At 40.6% G+C, this 23534-nt stretch overlaps 1 protein-coding gene across 1 annotated transcript in view; it reads left to right on the forward strand.

Moving 5' to 3' along the window:
* Positions 1 to 23534, forward strand: part of RAB38 (RAB38, member RAS oncogene family) — a 74895-nt gene extending 51361 nt beyond the window's left edge. Inside the window, exon 3 of the mRNA XM_035009417.1 lies at positions 22657 to 23534. Within this exon, the coding sequence (XP_034865308.1) occupies positions 22657 to 22809 (153 nt within the window). The 3' untranslated portion in view covers positions 22810 to 23534. The remainder of the gene's footprint in view (positions 1 to 22656) is intronic.

Consider the following 23534-nt stretch of genomic DNA (forward strand, 5'->3'; position numbering starts at 1 on the left):
ACCAGCAAAAGAAGGAAGAGAGAAAAAGTAAAAGGAACCCAGGGTCTATAAGAAAAGCTAAGTTGTCTTCTGAATCATATTTTATAGTGCAAGAAAGCATGTAATACATCTTAAATGGTTCTCAGGAACAAAGTTAAGATTTTTAAAGTTTGCATTTGAAACAGAAATCTGCTTTACTTGGCAAAATTATTGTCCTTTTGAATTGACTTAATTCAGTGGAAATCTGTAAACATAACCTGAAAATCAGAACTAAGGTTAAGTCTTAGGTTCCAAGAGCCTCTTTTATTCCTTTTTTTTTTTTTTAAATCATTAAGCAACTACTTCATACCTTTCTGAAGTGGTGCTTCTTTTCAGATCATGTATTGTTTCAACTCTACTTACCTCTATGTGTATGGCCAGTGTAAGAGCTTCAGTTGTCCACTTATTCTGCATATGTGAAAGTTATCAGATGCCACTAGATATGTATCTGTTTAATAATGCACAATTTTGGGGCGCCTGGGTGGCTCAGTTGGTTAAGCGACTGCCTTCGGCTCAGGTCATGATCTTGGAGTCCCTGGATTGAGTCCCGCATCAGGCTCCCTGCTCGGCGGGGAGTCTGCTTCTCCCTCTGACCCTCCCCCCTCTCATGTGCTCTCTCACATTCTCTCTCTCTCAAATAAATAAATAAAATCTTTAAAAAAAAATAATAATGCACAATTTTGTGGAAAAAATATTTTTCTGTTTCTTTTTAAAATCATACCTTGCTTATATCCGTCTACAATGTGAATATGTACATTAGCGTAGGGGATTATAAATGTCCATAAAGCTGTGTAGTAAAAACAACAAAGAGTTTCCTGATTTTGCAGTGATTTCTCCATGGCCACTTTTAGGCTTCTACTCCCAAACATCCCCTCCAGGTCCCCCGACAGGTTATCCAAATGGAAGTTACCATTTCCTGCACACTCTGTGTCTCCAAACACATTGTAATTGGCCAGTGTCGCCCACGTGACCTGAGTGGAGCCTGTCCGGGGGCCACTCTCTCCTGGACTCAGAGTTGCGCTAGTCTCCAAATCTTGAGTGTGAGCAGGTGACTGAAGCCAGACTCATCCGGTTCTTCCCCAGCACTTCTCCAACTGAGTTTGCCCCCTTTTCTTTTAGGGGGCAAACCTGTGAGGATGTAAACCCAGAAGCTGCTGGAAGCTCTCTCCCACTTTCTATGCAAAAAGCTGCTGGGTGGCTAGAGAAAGACAAAGCTGATGTGATGGTGTTTGATAGCCTAATTTCATTTTCAAAGGTTCTTGGAGTTGCCTGGATCTTTCAGCAATTCCGTCACTCCTGGGAGCTGCTCTTCAGATGACCTAAGCAATTCGATGGGTTTTTGATTTTTTGCAACCAAAAATTTAGGGCTAATCATATTGATAGAGTGCACTTGCTCTAGTAAGTGATTGCTTAAATAAACGTCTTGTTCTTAAACTCTCAATTTGAGAAATCTTTCCTATTAAGGGAACATTATTCTTAGGACTTCCACCAGTTTTAACTGCATTAGTCAAGGGCTGGAGATAGTCTCGAGTCACCTTCAATCCTTTTGGAAGAAAGAAGAATGTAAATTCTCTCTTTTCACAGCTGATGAGACTGATGCCAAAGAGAAGACTCGACCTGTTCATAGTGACTAAGCCAATTTGTTGTGACATCAGGGCTAGGACCCAGTTCCATTAATTAATTATCTGTCTAAAGCTGTCCTGAGTTTAAAGGAAGTTCAGTATAATAAACATCAACATAAAAGAGATCACAATATTTTCTTGTGATTTTAATTGGTATTAGTCTATTTCTCTTTCCCTTTCACAGCTTAGTTCATTCATAAATTACTTGGTGAGTACGTATGTGCCAACAGGCCCTATATAAGCTGCTGGTTACACTCCAAGTGCATAAATGGGCCGCTTCTGCTCTCAAGGATTTTAATATCTAGTGAGAAGGTGAGCTGCTAGAAGTCATTGCAACCATGCATGATTAAAGTTACTATAGAGGCTGCTAGGGAAGCACCTAAGAGCCCTATCCAACATCCGCCAGGGAAGGCTCCTCAGAGGGGATAATGTCAGGACCTTATCATCACCAATCAGGCCCTTTGTCTCTAACTCTATTATTAGCATTATCTCTCTCTACTCTCTTAGATGTATTTTAAAATACACAAACTTCATTTGGGGCTAGGCTCAGAAAAATGGAACAAGGTAAAAATACCTAACACTACCTAGGTAAAGGTAGAAAACCACAAGTATAACAGAGTCAATTACTAAATGTCTCTATCCAATCCACTCCTTGGCCATCTGCAACTACTTCTACATATACCACCACTACTCCCCATCAGTAATTGCCAAGTTGTGTGTAGGGCAACACTAGCTCTGTAAGACAGAGCATGATCAGATGAGTTGATGCAATATTGCATACTCGTTCTCTACTTGGAGATGGAAGAGGAAAGGGGAGCTGCTTGCTTCTCTCCAACCCTCCCATCCCAACCTGAATCCACCTCTCCTAAATTCACATTGTTGTTGTGGACCTTTACCCTCTGCTCCTCTGTCTGCTGTGTTGCTTTGGTTCCCCTCATGTCCTTCCACCCAAGATGCCAAAACTCTTCTCCGTTTAATGCAAGAAGTTCAATCCTATGCCACATTCTGTGAGCTTCTAGGACTCTGAGGAATCCAGTGATAACGAAACATTTTTGAATTATTTTTAACTTTTCATAAAATTATTTAACCACAAGATTCCTTTTTTTTCCTGTACCATGTTATGAAACTTCAGAACCCACTTTGACATAACTTACTCTAATAAAGAAATATGTTATGTTTGTCCTTCCAAACATTCTCATATATAACTTAATATTTAAGCAATGTTGTATTATTTCTCAAGTTTTTTTTTTTTTTTTTTCAGGGCTTTTATATGCTGACACAATTGCTGAGTTCTTTCACATAGCTCACCTGGTTTTATTAACATCCTCAACAACCTTGTGAAATTGACATCATTTTGATCGCAATTAGAGGTGAAGAAAAGGAGGCACCAATCATGCACAATTGCATGCGTGGTGACTTTTGGTGACTTCCTTGAGGTTACATAGCTAGCAATTGGCAGATCTAGGTTAGTTCTGAGTCCTCTTACTGTACCTTTGCTCTTAAATAAATACACATATAATAAAAATCCAAGATACTGAGAAGATTCTGAAACTGGTAAATGTACCAAAATTTCACTTAAAAGTTCAAAGCAGAGTAAAATGACATCCTTGTGACCAGTTAGATGTTCATAGCTAAATACTTCCAAATGAGATATGTTCACTCTGTAGGCAGAGGGCCTACAGATATAGAAGGAGTAAGAATAATCCAAGCAAAGCATATTGAGAGAATGGCCTGTGGCTTAAGTTCAGTTGAAGCCCAGCCAACGTAAGGGGCACCGGTGGAGATGCACCAGGAGAATTAAGTTGGAGCCCTGTTGGTTGGCCCTCAGTTTAGTGGTTTGGACTGATTCTGATTAGGCAATGTGAGCCAACAAAGTTTTTTGAGCTGGGAATCAGGGTGAGGTATAACTGTCAGTACTCTTTAGTTAGAGTAGTTGGGAGACAGTCTGGAAGGAACATGGAAGACAATTGCCATGGGAAGAAAAATGGAGGCATGAGACCATGGAAGAGACTGTGTAGGTCCTGGCTATGTAGGTCACAGTAACTGTAAGGTGGAACACTTCATATCGTTTCTAAGCAGAGGCAGGAGAGGACTGGACTAATAAAATAATCACATGATGACTAGCTCCATAGTGTATTAATGTGAAGATTGTAGAGCCTCTGATGAATAGTGCCTTGTCCATGAAAAGGATCAATGATTATTTGCTGAATAATAAGTTATTTCATTTGGTTATTGGTGATATTTCAATATTATATGATAGGAACCACGAAATGAAGTGTCTCCTCCTTCTTTGCTACTACAAGTTTATAGAATGAAGAAAAGGGTAGTGTTATTCCACATCAGAAAAAAGAAAATTATATAGCACATGCTAAGTGCTAACACAGGGAGGTTGCCTAGTCTAAGAATGACTTGTTATCTGAGTGTGGAATTTAGGAGGTAGACATTGGAGATGTGGTAGGGAAGTGTAGACTTAGGTCCTAGGGTTGAGGCCAGAGTTCTGATAGTTTGCTAGCAGCATGACATTCAAACATAAAAAGGGTGCTAAGATATGGGTTTGTTTAATTTTACCAACACATCACCTTTTACACATAGTTTTGTTCCTATGTTTTCACCCAAGCTAACGTTATTCTAACAATGGTGGTAGAAAGAGTTTCATTTATGCTCTCTGGAAAAGCAAAGGTTTCAAATCTCTACTAGAGTTGAGGGCTGGACAAAAGAGCTGTATATAAAAAAAAAGATAAAGGACAGGCCTGAGAAGTAATTGTGAAGCTTGAATTGACCATTCATTCAGTTTCACAAAAGTTCTTAAGAAAAGATATTAAAATATTCATATATAACATAGTCATAAATATATATGATGCTACCCAGTTTCTACTTTTGCCCCATGTATAATTATTTCTAATTCTCACAATTCTGTCAGGTGGGTGCTTTTATCTTTATATTATAGGTGACACCCAAGAAAAGTAAATATTTTGCCCAAGTTCATCATCTAGTTACTAAATAGTGGAAGTCACCTGAAATAGCTTTTCAAACTTCAGGGTATAAAGACTTATTTTTCAAAGAGCAAAATCAGCATCCAATGTAGGTCTGCTCAACTGCAAAGCCTTTAGTAGTTCAGTTTGATTTTTATAAAATGGTTCAGTCAGTCTTCCTTCCATTTTACCCAAAAAGAATGGTGTCACATCATAACTGGAAAACAAGATAAGAACTGGCAGTTTGACTTGAGAAAGAAATTCTGTGGTGAACACGTTTTCCTTTTCACTCCCTGCAGAAATCGCCTACATCTAAAATTGTTTTCAGGTTGAAACCTGGACTTGTTACTCTTTGCAGGGCCCTTGTTAACTTGTTCATTTCATTCATGTGTTAGAATTAACAAATTTACCCAATATCTTTACCAATATCTTCCAAAGATATCTACCCGAAGATATTTACCCATATCATCCAGGTGCCTACTGTCTGCGGGCACTGTGCTAGCCACTGGGATGCAGCCATAAAGCACACAGGAGCCCCCAGTGATGTGGAGGATACAGACTAACAACCCATTACATACTGATCAATGGTGGGTGCCAGGTAGAGGGGTGCTTGTCCCCAGCCTGGGGGAGTCAGAGGCAACTTCTCGTGAAAAGTGATCAGTGAAGAATGACCAGAAAGGAGAAGATGAAGAGAAGCAGACACTATAGGGGGGCTTGTATTTATCTGAGGATGTATACGTAATATCTAAGTGCTTCCTCTGTATCATTTAATCCTTAAATTCTAACAAGAACCCTATGATGTGTAGTAACCATTAGCCTCATTTTACAAATTAAGCAGGAGAGGCTCAGGATTTGGATCTGCCCTTGGTCCCACAGTCAGTGAAAATACCAGGTTTAAAGGTTGTCTCCAAAGCTTCCTTTTATTTTTTTATTTATTTTATTTTATTATGTTATGTTATTCATCCTACATTACATCATTATTTTTATTTTTTTATTATGTTATGTTAATCACCATACATTACATATTTCGTTTTTGATGTAGTGTTCCACGATTCATTGTTTCCGTATAACACCCAGTGCTCCAAGCAGTACATGCCCTCTTAATACCCATCGCCAAGCTAACCCATCCCCCCATCCCCCTCCCCTCTAGAACCCTCAGTTTGTTTTTCAGAGTCCATTGTCTCTCATGGTTCATCTCCCCCTCTGATTTCCCCCCCTTCATTTTTCCCTCCCTACTATCTTCTTCTTTTTTTTAACATATAATGTATTATTTGTTTCAGAGGTACAGGTCTGTGATTCAATAGTCTTACACAATTCACAGTGCTCACCATAGCACATACCTTCCCGAATGTCTATCACCCAGACACCCCATCCCTCCCACCCCACCCCACTCCAGCAACCCTCAGTTTGTTTCCTGAGATTAAGAATTCCTCATATCAGTGAGGTCATACGATACATGTCTTTCTCTGATTGACTTATTTCGCTCAGCATAACACCCTCCAGTTCCACCCACACCGTTGCAAATGGCAAGATCTCATTCCTTTTGAAGGCTGCATAATATTCCATTGTATATATATACCACTTCTTCTTTATCCATTCATCTGTCGATGGACATCTTGGCTCTTTCCATAGTTTGGCTATTGTGAACATTGCTGCTATAAACATCGGACTGCACGTACCCCTTTGGATCCCTACATATTTATCTTTTTTTTTTTTTTTTTTTAGAATTTTTTTTTTTTTTTTTTTTTTTAGATTTTATTTATTTGAGAGAGAGCACGAGAGGAAAGAGGGTCAGAGGGAGAAGCAGACTCCCTGCTCAGCAGGGAGCCTGATGTGGGACTCGATCCCGGGACTCCAGGATCATGACCTGAGCCGAAGGCAGTTGCTTAACCAACTGAGCCACCCAGGCGCCCCCTACATATTTATCTTTGGGGTAAATACCCAGTAGTGCAATTGCTGGGTCATAGGGTAGCTCTATTTTCAACTTTTTGAGGAACCTCCATACTGTTTTCCAGAGTGGCTGCACCAGCTTGCATTCCCACCAACAGTGTAGGAGGGTTCCCCTTTCTCCGCATCCCCGCCAACATCTGTCGTTTCCTGACTTGTTAATTTTAGCCATTCTGACTGGTGTGAGGTGGTATCTCATTGAGGTTTTGATTTGGATTTCCCTGATGCCGAGCGATATTGAGCACTTTGTCATGTGTCTGTTGGCCATTTGGATGTCTTCTTTGGAAAAATGTCTGTTCATGTCTTCTGCCCATTTCTTGATTGGATCATTTGTTCTTTGGGTGTTGAGTTTGATAAGTTCTTTATAGATTTTGGATACTAGCCCCTTATCTGAAATGTCATTTGCAAATATCTTCTCCCCTTCTGTCAGTTGTCTATTGGTTTTGTTGACTGTTTCCTTTGCTGTGCGAAAGCTTTTTATCTTGATGAAGTCCCAAGAGTTTATTTTTGCTCTTGCTTCCGTTGCCTTTGGTGATGTTTCTAGGAAGGAGTTGTTGCAGCTGAGGTCGAAGAGGTTGCTGCATGTGTTCTACTCTAGGATTTTGATGGACTCCTGTCTCACATTTAGGTTTTCATCTGTTTTGATCTATTTTTGTGTGTGGTGTAAGGAAATGGTCCAGTTTCTTTTTTTTTTTTTAATATTTCTTTCTTTTTTTTTTTTTTTTTTAAAGATTTTATTTATTTATTTGCGAGAGAGAGAATGAGAGAGAGCACATGAGAGGGGGGAGGGTCAGAGGGAGAAGCAGACTCCCTGCCGAGCAGGGAGCCCGATGCGGGACTCGATCCAGGGACTCCGGGATCATGACCTGAGCCGAAGGCAGTCGCTTAACCAACTGAGCCACCCAGGCGCCCGGAAATGGTCCAGTTTCATTCTTCTGCATGTGGCTGTCCAATTTTCCCAACACCATTTGTTAAAGAGACTGTCTTTTTGCCATTGGACATTCTTTCCTGCTTTGTCAAAGATTAGTTGACCATAGAGTTGAGGGTCCATTTCTGGGCTCTCTATTCTGTTCCATTGATCTATGTGTCCGTTTTTGTGCCGGGTACCATACTGTCTTGATGATGACAGCTTTGTAATAGAGCTTGAAGTCCGGAATTGTGATGCCACCAGCTTGGCTTTTCTTTTTCAACATTCCTCTGGCTATTCAGGGTCTTTTCTGGTTCCATACAAATTTTAGGACTATTTGTTCCATTGCTTTGAAAAAGGTTGATGGTATTTTGATAGGGATTGCATTGAATGTGTAGATTGCTCTAGGTAGCATAGACATTTTCACAATATTTATTCTTCCAGTCCATGAGCATGGAACGTTTTTCCATTTCTTTGTGTCTTCCTCAATTTCTTTCATGAGTATTTTATAGTTTTCTGAGTATAGATTCTTTGCCTCTTTGGTTAGATTTATTCCTAGGTATCTTATGGTTTTGGGTGCTGTTGTAAATAGGATTGACTCCTTAATATCACATTCTTCTGTCTTGTTGTTGGTGTATAGGAATGCCACTGATTTCTGTGCATTGATTTTCTATCCTGCCACTTTACTGAATTCCTGTATGAGTTCTAGCAGTTTTGGGGTGGAGTCTTTTGGGTTTTGCACATAAAGTATCATATCATCTGCAAAGAGTGAGAGTTTGACTTTTTTGCTGATTCAGATGCCTTTTATTGCTTTTTGTTGTCTGATTGCTGTGGCTAGGACTTTTAATACTATTTTGAATAGCAGTGGTGATAGTGGACATCCCTGCCACATTCCTGACCTTAGGGGGAAAGCTCTCTGTTTTTCCCCATTGAGAATGATATTTGCTGTGGGTTTTTCATAGATGGCTTTTATGATATTGATGTATGTACCCACTATCCCTATACTCTGAAGAGTTTGATCAAGAAAGGATGCTGTCCTTTGTCAAATGCTTTTTATGCATCTATTCAGAGGATCATATGATTCTTGTTCCTTCTTTTATTAATGTATTGTATCACATTGATTGATTTGCAGATGTTGAACCCACCTTGCAGCCCAGGGATAAATCCCACTTGGTCGTGGTGAATAATCCTTTTAATGGACTGTTGGATCCTATTGGCTAGTATTTTGGTGAGAATTTTTGCATCCATGTTTATCAAGGATATTGGTCTGTAACTCTCCTTTTTGATGGGGTCTTTGTCTGGTTTTGGGATCAAGGTAATGATGGCGTCATAAAACAAGTTTGGAAGTTTTCCTTCCATTTCTATTTTTTGGAACAGTTTCAGAAGAATAGGTATTAATTCTTCTTTAAATGTTGGGTAGAATTCCCCTGGGAAGCCATCTGGCCCTGGGCTTTTGTTTTTTGGGAGATTTTTGATGACTGCTTCAATTTCCTTAATGGTTATAGGTCTGTTCAGGTTTCCTATTTCTTCCTGGTCAGTTTTGATAGTTTATACATCTCTAGGAAAGCATCCATTTCTTCCAGATTATCTAATTTGCTGGCATATCGCTGTTCATAATATGTTCTTATAATTGTTTGTATTTCTTTGATGTTCATTGTGATCTCCCCTCTTTCATGATTTTGTTGATTTGGGTCATTTCTCTTTTCTTTCTGGTAAGTCTGGCCAGGGGTTTATCAATCTTATTAATTCTTTCAAAGAACCAGCTCCTAGTTTCGTTGATCTGTTCTACTGTTCTTTTGGTTTCTATTTCATTGATTTCTGCTCTGATTGTTATGATTTCTCTTCTCCTGCTGGGTTTAGGCTTTATTTGCTGTTTTTTCTCCAGCTCCTTTAGGTGTAGTGTTACGTTGTGTATTTGAGACCTTTCTTGTTTCTTAGAAAGGCGTCTATTGCTGTGTACTTTCCTCTTAGGACTGCCTTTACTGCATTCCAAAGATTTTGAACAGTTGTGTTTTCATTTTCCTTTGTTCCCATGAATTTTTTAATTCTTCTTTAATTTCCTGGTGGACCCATTCATTCTTTAGTAGGATGCTCTTTAGCCTCCATGTATTTGAGTTCTTTCCAACTTTCCTCTTCTGATTGAGTTCTACTTTCAAAGCATTGTGGTCTGAAAAGATGCAGGGAACGATCCCAATCTTTTCGTACTGGTTGAGACCAGATTTCTGACCTAGGATGTGATCGATTCTGGAGAATGTTCCATGGGCACTAGAGAAGAATGTCTATTCTGCTGCTTTGGGGTGGAATGTTCTGAATATATCTGTGAAGTCCATTTGGTCCAGTGTGTCATTTGAAGTCTTTATTTCCTTGTTGATCTTTTGCTTAGACGATCTGTCCATTTCAGTGAGGGGGGGTGTTAAAGTGCCCCACTATGATTGTATTGTTGTCGATGTGTTTCTTTGCTTTTGTTATTAATTGCCTTATATAATTGGCTGCTCCCATGTTAGTGGCATAGATATTTACAATTGTTAGATCTTTTTGTTGGATAGACCTTTAAGTAGGATATAGTGTCCTTCCTCATCTCTTATTATAGTCTTTGGTTTAAAATCTAATTTGACTGACATAAGGATTGCCACCCCAGCTTTCTTTTGGTGTCCATTAGCATGGTAAATGGTTTTCCACCCCCTCACTTTCAATCTGGGGGTGTCTTTGGGTCTAAAATGAGTCTCTTGCAGACAGCGTATCGATGGGTCTTGTTTTTTTATCCAGTCTGATATCCTGTGTCTTTTGATTGGGGCATTGATCCCATTTACATTCAGAGTAACTTTTGAAAGATATGAATTTAGTGCCATTGTATTGCCTGTAAGGTGTCTGTGTTTCTTTCTGGTCTATGTTACTTCTAGGCTCTCTCTTTAATTAGAGGACCCCTTTCAACATTTCTTGTAGGGCTGGTTTTGTGTTTGCAAATTCCTTTAGTTTTTGTTTGCCCTGGAAGGTTTTTATCTCCCCTTCTGTTTTCAATGACAGCCTAGCTGGATATAGTATTCTTGGCTGCATATTTTTCTCATTTAGTGCTCTGAATCTATCATGCCAGTCCTTTCTGGCCTGCCAGGTCTCTGTGGATAGGTCTGTTGCCATTCTAATGTTTCTACCATTGTAGGTTACAGATCTCTTCTCCCGAGCTGCTTTCAGGATTTTCTCTTTTTCTCTGAGACTCGTAAGTTTTGCTACTAGATGTTGGGGTGTTGACCTATTTTTATTGAATTTGAGGGAGGTTGTCTGTGCCTCCTGGAGTTTGATGCCTGTTTCCTTTCCCAAATTAGGGAAGTTCTCTGCTATAATTTGCTCCAATATACCTTCTGCCCCTCTCTCTCTTTCTTCTTATTCTGGGATCCCAATTATTCTAATATTTTTTCATCTTATGGTATCCCTTATCTCTCGAATTCTGCCCTTGTGATCCAGTAGTTGTTTATCTCTCTTTTTCTCAGCTTCTTTATTTTCCATCATTTGGTCTTCTATATCGCTAATTCTTTCTTCTGCCTCATTGATCCTAGCAGTTAGAGCCTCCATTTTTTATTGCACCTCATTAATAGCCTTTTTGATTTTGACTTGGTTAGATTTTAGTTCTTTTATTTCTCCAGAAAGGGTTTCTCTAATATCTTCCATGCTTTTTTCAAGCCCAGCTAGTATCTTTAAAATCATCATTCTGCACTCTAGTTCTGACATCTTACTAATGTCTGTATTGATTAGGTCCCTGGCAGTTGGTCCTGCCTCTTGTTCTTTTTTTTGAGGTGATTTTTTCCATCTTGTCCTTTTTTCCAGAGGAGAATAGATGAATGAGAGAACAAAATGCTAACAGGGTAACAACGTCCCCAGAAAATATACACTAAGCAAATCAGAAGAGACCTGAAACCGGGGGAAAAGAAAGGGAAAGAAAGAAAAAAGAAAAAGATAAAAACAAACAAACAAATGAAAACAAAACAAAACAAAAAACACAGAATATTATCAAATATGATCAGGCTGGTGCATAGATCAGTGCCACACACTAGATTTTGGCAGTATCTTGGTCTGTTAGAAGAAAGTGCCTCCCAAAATTTTAAAAGAAAGAAAAACTTATATATGTACAAAAATAAGGGTAAATACGATGAAGGGATGGAATATGACTGTTAAGTTGAAAATTATAAAAGATTTTATAAAAGGAATTGATAAGGAGTTGGTTGAAAAAAGAAAGAAGATTTTTTTTTAAAAAAGGTAAAGAATGTGATTAGGCAGGAGGCTAGAATCAAGCCAGACACCAGAGATTTATGGTATATTTTGGTCTGTTAGAAGAAACTGTATCCCAAAATTTTAAAGAGAGAACAACTTACATATATATATATGTATATATATATATATATACATATATATATACCAAAAATAAGGTTAACTGCTATGAAGGGATAGAATATGACTCTAAAAATGAAAAATAAAAAAAGATTTTTTAAAAAAGGGATTGATAAGATGTTGTTTGAAAAAGGGAAAAAGAAAAAGTCAAAAAAAAAAGGAAAAGAAAATTAAAGAACAAAATTAACTTTGAAAGACTAAAGAATCATGGAAAAAAAGCCATGAATACTATGTGCTGTATTCCCCTGGTGCTGGTATTCTGCCATTCTCATTGATCGGTAAACTTGGTCTTGGCTGGCTATTCTTGCTGATCTTCTGGGGGAGGGGCCTATTGCCCCCGTGGTTCCCAGATGTCTTTGCCGGTGGTGGTATTGCCCCGCCCTTGCCGGTCTGGGCTAAGTAATCTGCTCGTGTTTGCTCTCGGGAGCTTTTGTTCCCTGCAAGCTTTCCATGCAGCTTTGGAGGACGAGAGTGAAAATGGCGGCCTCCCAATCTCCGCCCCAAGGAGCCGAGAACTCTGGGTCCCCCTCCTCTTGAGCCCCCAGAGAAAAACAGTCAGTCATTCCCATCTCCCCAGTCTCCGGCCACACTCCGTGCTCACCGGCCTGTGACCGAGCATTTCTATCTCTGGCACATGACTCGGTGTGGAGTCTCCAAACCCAGCAGATCCCTGCAGTGTGCTCCCGTGCTGCTCCTCCCAGGGGAGGAAGGAGAGTCTCCCCAGATCTGTTGCTTGTTGGGTCCCTGCTGGAAGAGCAATGGCCCGACTGTGCCGCGGATCAGAGGTTATGGCAACCCCGAGCTGAGAGCCCACTCCTCGGCTCCATCTCTGCAGCCAGCTTCCCTCCTCTGATACCTGGGAGCTCTGCCACATTCAGGCACCCCCAGTCTTTCTGTGACCCCGAGGGTCCTGAGACCACACTATCCCAGCAAGGGTTTCACCCCCCGCTTAGGCACTGGAGCGACGTCCCTCAGCAGAGCAGACTTCTAAAAGTTCTGATTTTGTGCTCCGCTGCTCTATCGCTTGCCAGTAGCACTGATGGAGGCCCCCTCCCCTGCCATCTATCTTCCCTAATATCGCCTCGGATTCACTTCTCTGCACGTCCTACCTTCCAGAAAGTGGTTGCTTTTCTGTTCAGAGAGTTGCTGCTATTCTCTTCTTTGATCTCTTGTTGAGTTTGTAGATGTTCAGAATGGTTTGATTCCTATCTAGCTGAATTCCTGGGACCAGACAAAATTTAGGTCTCCTACTCCTCCGCCATCTTGCTCCTCCCTGCATCATTAGTTTTTTATGTAGTGTTCCATGATTCATTGTTTGCGTATAACACCCAGTGCTCCATTCAGTATGTGCCCTCTTTAATACCCATCCCTGGGCTAACCCACCCCCCTCCCCCCCTCCACTCTAGAACCCTCAGTTTGTTTCTCAGAGTCCATAGTCTCTCATGGTTCGTCTCCCCCTCCGATTTCAAAGCTTTCTTTTTACATTATATCCTGCTGCTTTCTGGGACAACAATGTTCCAGTCTCAAGCCTCAGACTTGGTACCTGGAGGTGCCAGAATGAAAGCATTTGATTATGCCAAAAATGAATTATTAAATAGATAATCTCTGCTCATAGTTATCACTCGATAAATGTGACTTTAACTTGACTTGAGAAGTCCAGCAAATCCTGTGGACACACAGCTTATCCAATATGTGTCCCAGTCTTCTAATCTGTAAAATAGATTAATAATATATCCACCTCCCAGCATGTACTCAGGGTGAAATGAGGTTATTCATGAAGCATACATAGCATAGTACTCGACTAAGTGTTCAATAGTAAATGTTCTATATGTGTTAGCAAATATTACTATTAATATTTTGTGTCTGATGGGCCATTTTTCTTCTCAAACTGATGTATGAGAAAGTATTGCAACTGAAGGCTGCTATGTCTTCATTAATGGGGTTTATAAAGTCTGGCAAAATGATAGTTTTTATGCTTATGTTTATTTTCTTTTCAAGACTGATTATTGGTACTCTATCACTGTTTCAGTATAGGACTCACAGTGAGGGAAATTAAAAAAAAACAAAACACTATATTAAAGCCAAACGTTAATAGAGGCAAAATCTAGGAATGCTCTGATTCTTTATAGCCATTAGTGGTAAGTCATGCATTACTATTGAAATTGGCAATGTATCACAAGAGTGGTAAACTCTAAGAAAAATCTTGGGAACTGTGCCTGGCTGGTACTAGTGTTGTCCGTATTGATTAGGTCCCTGGCAGTCGGTACTGCCTCTGGTGTGGGAGAAGAGATAGGGATGGTGAACTCACATTCCTCCAGGAGCCAGGTAGTTAAGGAGATGAGTAAGGTAGGTGGCAAACTGGAGAGTGTGCATATGTGCCATTGAAAGACATTTACAGTTAAAAATAAATAAATACCCGTGGGCCAAACATACCACATTGCATCTGCTTGTTCATAATTTTTGAAATTTAGAGAGAAAGCACTGGCTATGCAGCAAGGAGACTTGCGTCTTCATTCTCTCCACAGACATTTATAGAGAGGAGTGTGGTGCAGCAGGTTAAGAGCAAGGGCTCTGGGGCTCCAGTCAGACTTTGCGGTTTAATAGCGTTGACTTTTCAGGGGTCAGAGAAGGATCTAAGAATGGGCTGTGGAACCAGGTGCTGAAAGTTTGACTTGCTAGCTGTGTGACCCCAGGAAAAATTTTAAACTCTCCATCCCTCGGTTTCCTCACCTGAGTTTTTGTGAGGATTAGCTTAGTTCATTAAGGTAAAGTACATAATGGTCACTAAGTTTCCACAGGTGTCAGCTAACTTTGGTATCTTGTTTAGAGACTTCTTATGCACCAAACACTGTGCTGGGAGCCAGGAACACAAACATAATAAGATAAAAATCCATTTTTAAGGACACAGATGATAGGCACTGGTAAGTGCCAGGTAGATAGAAAGTGCCAAGGAGCCCTGATGATACATTTCATAGTGCTGAGAGAAGGCTACTCAGAAGAGATAATGTTTCTAGACACAAGAAAGTATGCAAACAGCAAGAGGTAGTCTGTATGATGCCAGGCAAGTCACTTTCCTTCCCTGTTGCCTTGATTTCTGTATGTGTCAAAGAGAGCAGGTTGAACTAGTAATATCTGATTTCCCTGGGAAGTGGCAAGCTTGGGGATACTTCATGGCTGAGGTGGGGTTCCCGAGGCTGCTAGAGGGATGACAGATCAGGGAAGAGAGCTGTAAGGTATGAGGCCCCCGGGGCTACAGAGGAGAGGGGAGAAACGGGGTAGGAAATGAACTTGGACATCTAGTGTCTGGAGGACAGGGGCTGAGGCAGGGCTATGGTGGGGCAGGGGGGAGCTTATCAGAGGGATACAGTCTTTGGAACTGCTTTTACCTGTGAACTTTACTCTTCTTCACCAGTATCTGTATGCTAACATTGTGACTCTGTCCTGTCATTGAAGTGTCATTATGGCTCCATCTGTCCTTCCCAGTGTGTTAGGTAGACTAAAAGTGACTTTTAGACAATAGAACATCACGAGGACCCGATTTATCTGAAGCGCATACTCCAGTGTAAAGCCATGGGGTTTGGATTCAGGCAGACCTTTGCTTGGGCACTAACCAACTGTTGGTCATAGCCTCTAAGAAGTCAGCAGGAAGAAGGAAAAGAAAATACAGAAGCTCCAAGGATTGGAGCTGGAAACCAGGTTCTGCCCCTTCCTGTCCCGGACACCTCTGTGTGTCATTTAGCCTCTGTGCACCTCACTTACCTCATCCATAAGAGGAGGGCAATGCCTCCCATCTCAGCTTTATTGTGAAAATGAAATGAAATGCCAACCTGAGGACAATGTCTGGGATAGAGGGCTCAGTTTAGAGGAGCCCCAGTAGAAGCTCATGACTGGGAGGAAGCAGTTATCAAAAGGATGGGGGGAGCGATATTAGGGGTGAGGAAGGAGAGAAGTACAAAGCAGAGAAAGATACAGGTATCTGCTCTGCCCGCCCCATTTAGATATGAACTAAAGCAAATGAAAGCAGGCAAACTGTTTAGCACTTATGTGCTCAATAAACAAGTACTGAATCTTAGAGAAAGGATTTGAAAACCCCTGTTATGCGTGAGACTTCTTCCAATGGTGGTGTTATCCTGGGGGCCATCTGCTCTAATTAAAACTTCACAGGGCTGAGGAATTTAGTGCCCTAACCTCAGAGCCCCTGGTATATTTGGTGTTTTGTTTGAGGTTGATGCATTTGGGAAGATTAGAGGAGGATGAATTCTTTGCCAGTTTCTAACTAGGCAGATATGAAGGGTTTCTGCTAGAATATTTTTGCTCTCTGGCACCGGGGGTCAGAGATTAAATAATTTGCCACCAGACAGATGTTCTGAAGAGCTAATTAAAAAACTGACAAGTACCCAAAGCCTCAGATGGATTTCTATGCCATCCTTTACAGGAAGATTACAATCACTACAGCTTAAAATCTCTGTATTAAATGATATTTCCAGAAAAAGAAGTGTCATTAAAGACATTTTTAATTATACAAGTGTGTCTCAAATCTGGATGCACGTTATAAAGAAATGGAGAATCTTTTTAAAAATATCCATGCTGGGCCCCATCCCAGACTCCCAATGTCCGGGAGAAGGGCCCCAGCAATAGATTTTCTTTTTAACTCTTCAAATGATTTGAATATGCAGCCAGGATTGAGAACTACTGATTTAGAAATAGAACTACTTTAATAACTGTCTTAATCCTGGGAGACACTGCAATGTAATGTGTGGGAACAGGATAGGAAGTGGAATTTGGCCAATCTTAGCTGGATAGACAGATTGACTGAGATTACATACTGCTCTGGGCAAGTTACCTAACTTTGTTAAAGGTTAAAGTTTCTTTACTTTTAAAATATAGCTATTAGCTTTTTAATAGATTTTTATGAGGATTGGATGTGAGCATTATTTCATAACTAAAGCACCTCCATATGCTCAGCATGGAGTAGACAATAACAACAATAATAGTTACTACCATTTGTTTTTACTAAAATGCTTTGTTAGGAATTTTAAGCCTTTTTCTCAGGCATGCTTACTGATATGAATGAAAAGGTTCTGAACAGAGGCACAAAGATGAGCACACATAAACCTAACACAGTCTGCACAATAGACAATCTTGTCACAGTGCAATTTATAAATAAATCATCCAGATTCAGTCTAAGTGTACATATCTTTTTTTTTTTTTAAGATTTTATTTATTTGAGAGAGAGAGAATGAGAGAGAGCGAGCACATGAGAGGGGAGAGGGTCAGAGGGAGAAGCAGGCTCCCTGCCGAGCCGGGAGCCCGATGCGGGACTCGATCCAGGGACTCCAGGATCATGACCTGAGCCGAAGGCAGTTGCTTAACCAACTGAGCCACCCAGGTGCCCTAAGTGTACATATCTTGAAAGTCATGGAATATATAAATTTCTTCCTGGAGATGTTACTACTCTCTAGAATAAATGCAAATAAAAACTCCCAGGTCATATTTTGCAATTAAGCCAGCAGCTATGTGTTTTCACGACACAATGTGGACTTGGCTGTGTCCGCTTGGATGCCAAGTAGCTCAGTTAATTATATTGCAATATAATTGCCCAAAGGGTCTGAGCTTGTAGTTCTACCAGGCAGGCTTTGATTATCCATGCTAGCCATGGACAGAAGGAGAGAGGAAGTGTGCTCTGTCTTGCCATTCCTTCTCCAAGTTTAGGCCCTTGGCTATGATCTCAATGGTGTATAGAAAGACAGTAGGACCAGCAATACAAATCAGTTTTGCTGGAGGTCCTGACCGAATGCTCTTACTTTTTTTATGCTGGAAACATGTGCTCTGAACATAATGTTCCTTATTTATTTGGTGAACTATTTTGGAGGAGCTGAGACGAGGGTCTGTCTCCAAGCGTGTGCTCTCAACATTTTTACCTTGCTTTCTGTAAGCATATGGTAAATATTGTGGTAGGTATTCCTGTTGGGTCTTCTCCCTGGACTCACCCCTGGCCCCACAACTAACTAGCGTGTGTCTTGAGGTCAGCCAATTACCCTGTCTCCTCAGGTGCAAAATGAAGAAATAGAAAACACACATTCTTGTGTTCTACTGATGATTAAATGAGAACATTGTGATAACATTTATTGAATGTGTATGCTATGCCCTTGTCTGAGTATTTGTCTAAGTAGTTCATGTGTTCTAAATATGAATATGTATTAACTTACAATCACCTGTAAAGTAGATCTCTTAATTCCCTGTTGACAGATGAGGATGCTGAGACACGTAGAATGGTTAAAGTAATTCTTCCAAAGTCAAGTTTGGCTTCATGCCTGTGCTCAAAACACTACGTGTCAGGCCTTTTTGTTGAATGCATGTGGTAAATAATAGTGTTTGCTCCTCTTCCAAGCTTCCTCTTTCAATTTCTAATCTGAACTAGGTATGCCATGGCAACAGCACCATGGGGTTCATCGATAGATATTTATTAAATACTCACTGTTAGATTAATTGATCAAACGGAGTGCTAAGAGTCTGTACAGTTCTGTGTAGTCATGGATGCATATCATATTGTGTCTATTGACACTTCACCTGCAGAAAACCCTTAGTGACTCTACCTGGCCCCCTTAGCATTCAAGGCTCTACAGTGATCTAGCGCCGGATGCCCTTTTCCAACCTCATTGTATACCTCTGCTGTTTACACAAACCTTGCTAGTGTTTAAGCTCAGTTAAGGATGGGACTTATTTTATCATCTTTTTCTTTGTATGTCTACTACTTAGTGGGAATCTGAATAATATCAGTTGAATGGGCGAATGAATGTCGCTCAGCCATCATGAGCTGCCATGTTGTTCATATTGTTCATATATACGCCACCTGAAAGCAGGCACTAACACTCCGTGGCTCTGATGGTTTCCTTTATTGACAGCCCCAACCCCCATGGTCCCATGTCCTAGTCCTGACACCAATTAGCCTCTACTAGGTATGTTAAACTTCACAAACAACTTCAGCAGCATCATCTTATCTTTTATTAAAATGATCCTGCTAGGCTGCCATGAATTGGGCTTCGGTTTTTGTTGTCTTTCTTATAATGCTGATGAATATTCATAGATTTGTCCACACTCGCATTTCACTCACCTCATTAGATTTTGCTACTTTGCACATTAAGGAAAGAAAACCCGGGGCGCCTGGGTGGCTCAGTTGGTTGAGCGACTGCCTTCGGCTCAGGTCGTGATCCTAGAGTCCCGGGATCAAGTCCCACATCGGGATCCCTGCTCGGTGGGGGGTCTGCTTCTCCCTCTGACCCTCTTCCCTCTCGTGCTCTCTGTCTCTCATCCTCTCTCTCTCAAATAAATAAATAAAATCTTTAAAAAAACAAAAAAAAAGGAAAGAAAACCCTACTTAAATGTCATGTTAATATACGAGTGGAGGTTTAAAGAATACTACTGACTAGTTTAACTTAACATTGTATGTGAAGGGGGCCCATTTTAATGCTTAAAACATGTTTTTCCTACCATATACACATGTTTTTCTTCCAATGTATGAAAGAGAAAGGAACTAAGATTTATTTAGCACCTACTGGTCCTAGCACTGTGGTAATAACTTTTATTTGTTATTGCACTTGATCTTCCAAACAATCTTGGAAAGGAATATAGCATGGTAAGAGCCATGCTTTGATGTTAGAAAGATGTAGGTGTGAGTCTGGCCCCAACCCACCCACTGCGTGATCTTGGGGAAGTTCCTTAATGATGCTGGCAGGCCAGGTCCAGGGACCCAGAGAGGGTCCTTCAGGACCAGCCCAGAGGGTCTTTGGCTGTAGGATGGAAATCAAATGTGAGCCAGCAGGAGGTGAGAGCAGTGTTTATTGAAGATATAGAGTGAACAGATATAGATGGAGTGTCCAGGAGACTTGGAAAGAAAAGGAACATGAGTTTTGTCTTTGTTCAGGGTCTGGGGGTTTTTATTGAGGTCAGTGGTCTGGTGTACGTGCCCTCAGGCATCCAGGAACTGGTTAAAACAAAAATGAGAGCCCAGGTGTCATTCCTTGAAGCCAGGGGTCCTTGGTGTCAAGATGTCTGCAATACGCATGTGATAGCTTCGACTGGTCATCCTCACCTTAGGTGTGATCTATTCTAGAGAAATCATTAACTCCTGGTCCCTTACAAGGAGGACATACACTGTATGCATCCTGAGGCATGTGTAAAGTGGGGTGGGGTGCAGGTCTTATCAAGAATAGAAGCAGGAAAAGGAGCACAAAGCAGATTTCTATGGAGTCCTTTAGTTTCCCTATCTCATTCATCTACCTAAATTTAAGTTTTCTTATCTGTAAACAGATATAATGACATCCTATGTTTGGTAGTTGAGGTAAGATTTTGTTGTCTTCTTCCCTATACACAAGCAGTAGCCAAATGGGAACCCAAGTGTTGGTTTATTAATGGCTGGGCAAGCACTTCAAAACCACTCAAATGTAGGACTTCTTCAGTGAAATGTGTTGGCCCATGAGGCCAAGGCCTGGAAGGCTGAGTGAGGCTACCCATTCGCACTTTCCTAAAATTGGAGACAGTAGAGGACCTGGACCAGGCTTCTCATTGGTCACATAAACAAGTGACTGGGCTCAAGAGCAGACGTTGAGCTGCGTCTCTCCCAAAAGCCAGGCCCCGTCTAGGTCAGATTACTGCCTGAGAGCAGATGGTTCAAGTGTGACCCCTGGGCATGATACCAGGCAGAGGAAGAGTGGCAGAAGGCATGCCAAGCATGGGCAATGACTTGAAGGCACAGTAACCCACCCAGTAGGAAACAGGGCAGAAGGAAGCTGATCTCTGTGGACTGGTTTCCATGGAATGAGGCACATACTTGAGCTAAAGGTAGCAAGGCCATCCCTAGGCCCAGCCTAACAATAACAATAAGATCAGTAAGAAAAAACAGACTCTTACCTTATAGGGCTTTAAATGGGATTAAGTAAGATTATGTGTATAAAGTACCCAGCATGTACACATTGTGCAAGCACCAATGACCACTATCCCCTGTAAGGAGAAGCAATTTTTTATTAAGTAAGTATTGTCATCAAAACCATTGCATAGATGAGGAATGGAAGGCTCAGAGACATGAATTCTGGTCTGGTATAAAAACCACCACCACCAAGAACATGACAAACAACTAGAATTTTACCTTGTTTTAGATTTAGAAAAAGCATTTTCTCTAAAGCTCTGTAAATGAGAGAAAATAATCAGTCTATTTCCTGGAAGTCCAAAAATTACCTTAAGCTTTTGTAGCAGGTGAACTCAGGACTGGACTTGAAGGATGAGGAACATGCTAATGAATATTTACATCTAATGCCATTAGCCATAGATACCATTTGGAGACCATCACTACCTCTTACATTTCCCGTGTAGTATGACTTCAAGCGGTGACCTCAAAATAGATCAACAACTCTGACATACATACAAAATTCAGAGATAGGTAGTTATACTTCAGACTGGACAAGGTCTTGTAGAAAAACAATTTGATAAAGTCCTTATCTCTTTATATTGACTATGAGGAAACAGAGAGGTTCTACAAATTTGACTTTACTGGAGATTGAGGTTTTTTTGTTTAGTATGCCAGTAGTAAATATTCTGTATTTCTCAGTTTTCTGATGAGCAGAGGGATAAAAAAAGCAATTTAATCTAGGGCAACTGAGTAAACAATGTATTTTATTTTATTTTTTAAAAGATTATTTATTTATTTATTTATGTGTGTATGTGAGAGAGAGAGAGCACAAGCAGGAGGGGCGGAGGGAGAGAGAATCTCAAGCAGACTCCGTGCTGAGCACAGAGCCTGACGTGGGGCTTGATCTCACCATCCTGAGATCATGACCTGAGCCGAAACCAAGAGTTGGATGCTTAACTGACTATGCCATCCAGGTGCCTCAATAAACAATGTATTTTAGATTTAAATGTTTGCTCCATGTTTTCCCCAAATTGAAGCTTATTTTATTCTTGAAAACATATTCAAATTTCTGATTTCATGTTTTCCTTTGAAGAGTTATATCCATCTGGATTGTCTAGGGAATATCACAGTGATGATCCTAAATCTCAGTGGCTTGAAACAACAAGGTCATAATTTTCACTCAGCTACATACACCATCATGGGATACTTGGCTCCTCTTGATCCTCATTCATAGACCCAGGCCAAGAGAATTTCCATCTCTGTACTTCTATGATTACAGAAGTAGGGAGAAAAGAATTGCCTTTTATTACTTCTATAGGAAAGTGAGACATGTCATTTTCCCTCACATTTCATTGTCCAATGAAAGTCACATGTCCATGACTGACTCCAAAGAGCTCAGAGCAGTGCGCTCCTACCATTTGATCAAAAGGCAGCCAGCCAGAAAATACTTGTGAAATCACTGCTGACCACTAGAAGAGGTGTCTTATTATTCCTATTTCCTATCAAGGTCACAAAAGTAGTATGTGGCAGAGGGCAATTATGAACCTAAGTTAACCCCTAAGACTTATGTGTCTTACATAATATTATGCTATAGTGTAAGAGTATGTAAAAATAAGAAAATTGCCCTCTAACTTAAATTCAGCCTACTAAAAGTAAGTGAGCCCACCAAACACTGTTTCTCCTAAGGGACAAAACAAGTATGTTTGCTTTTGTGAAGGACTAAAAAGTAAGGTCTTGGAAGGAATGAGAGTGAGGGGGATAGAAAGAGGATAAATGGGTAAGGTATAGAAGAGGTATTTAAATGAATTGCCAAAAAATATTGCCCTTTGTCACATATAGGTCCCTGCTCCAGCATTATTTTAGAATATTGATAAGAAAGGCTGTTTGTTTTTTTCCCCTCTGTAGGAGAATATCAACATTGATGAAGCCTCTAGATGCCTGGTGAAACATATACTTGCAAACGAGTGTGACCTAATGGAGTCCATTGAGCCGGACATCGTGAAGCCCCATCTCACGTCGCCCAAGATTGTCAGCTGCTCCAGCTGTGCCAAATCCTAGTAGGCTTCTTTGCTGGCATCTGACAGAAATAATCCCATTATCTCATGTCTCAATTCTTACCAATTTGAGTAAATGTCAGGATAGGGATATACGTGTGGCAAGCCAAAGATCTATGCTGGTACCTTTCCTTTAAGAAAGAAAAATAGCAAATGTTCTTTGTTATGTTTTTCCCAGCATCAGCACAGTGTTTACAGGCTTGTTAAATATTTAGTCTGTTAAAAAATTCTGTCTTGTAGCCAACCACAGTTCTGCAGGGCCAGCATTGGCCCTGTTACTTGCTTCTTGAAATCAGCCAAGGCCTCAGGTCTTAAAGAGAAAGGGGAGAGGAGCAGACTAGCTGTCAAGTTAAGCCCTGGCTTTCACTTTGCTCCCTGGTGCCTTTGTCCAGATTTCAATACATTCTTTGCTGGGGTGACAGGCCTATTAAGTAGAAACAGTTTTTTCTCCAGAGATGACGTCCATTTTCAACAGACCGAAGAGTCATCTCCTGATTTAGCCCTTCAGAGTCATGTACACAGGTTTCCTGTGTTTTTGTGGCTTTTGTTGTCACTCCCCATGCCCTAAATGTTGGCTTAACTGAAATCTGTATGAAAAGACCTGCCTCCCTATGTGCCTTTCTATTAGCTTTCTCTGACTCAAGCTGTGGGACTCTTCTGTTCATGTAATATATATTATATATATTTCCACAAGTGGAAAATAAAACATTAAAAGATGTTGTTTCCCTA

Source organism: Mirounga leonina, unplaced genomic scaffold (assembly GCF_011800145.1).
Source record: "Mirounga leonina isolate KUSES-001 unplaced genomic scaffold, KU_Mleo_1.0 Mir_153, whole genome shotgun sequence".
Lineage (NCBI taxonomy): Eukaryota > Metazoa > Chordata > Mammalia > Carnivora > Phocidae > Mirounga > Mirounga leonina.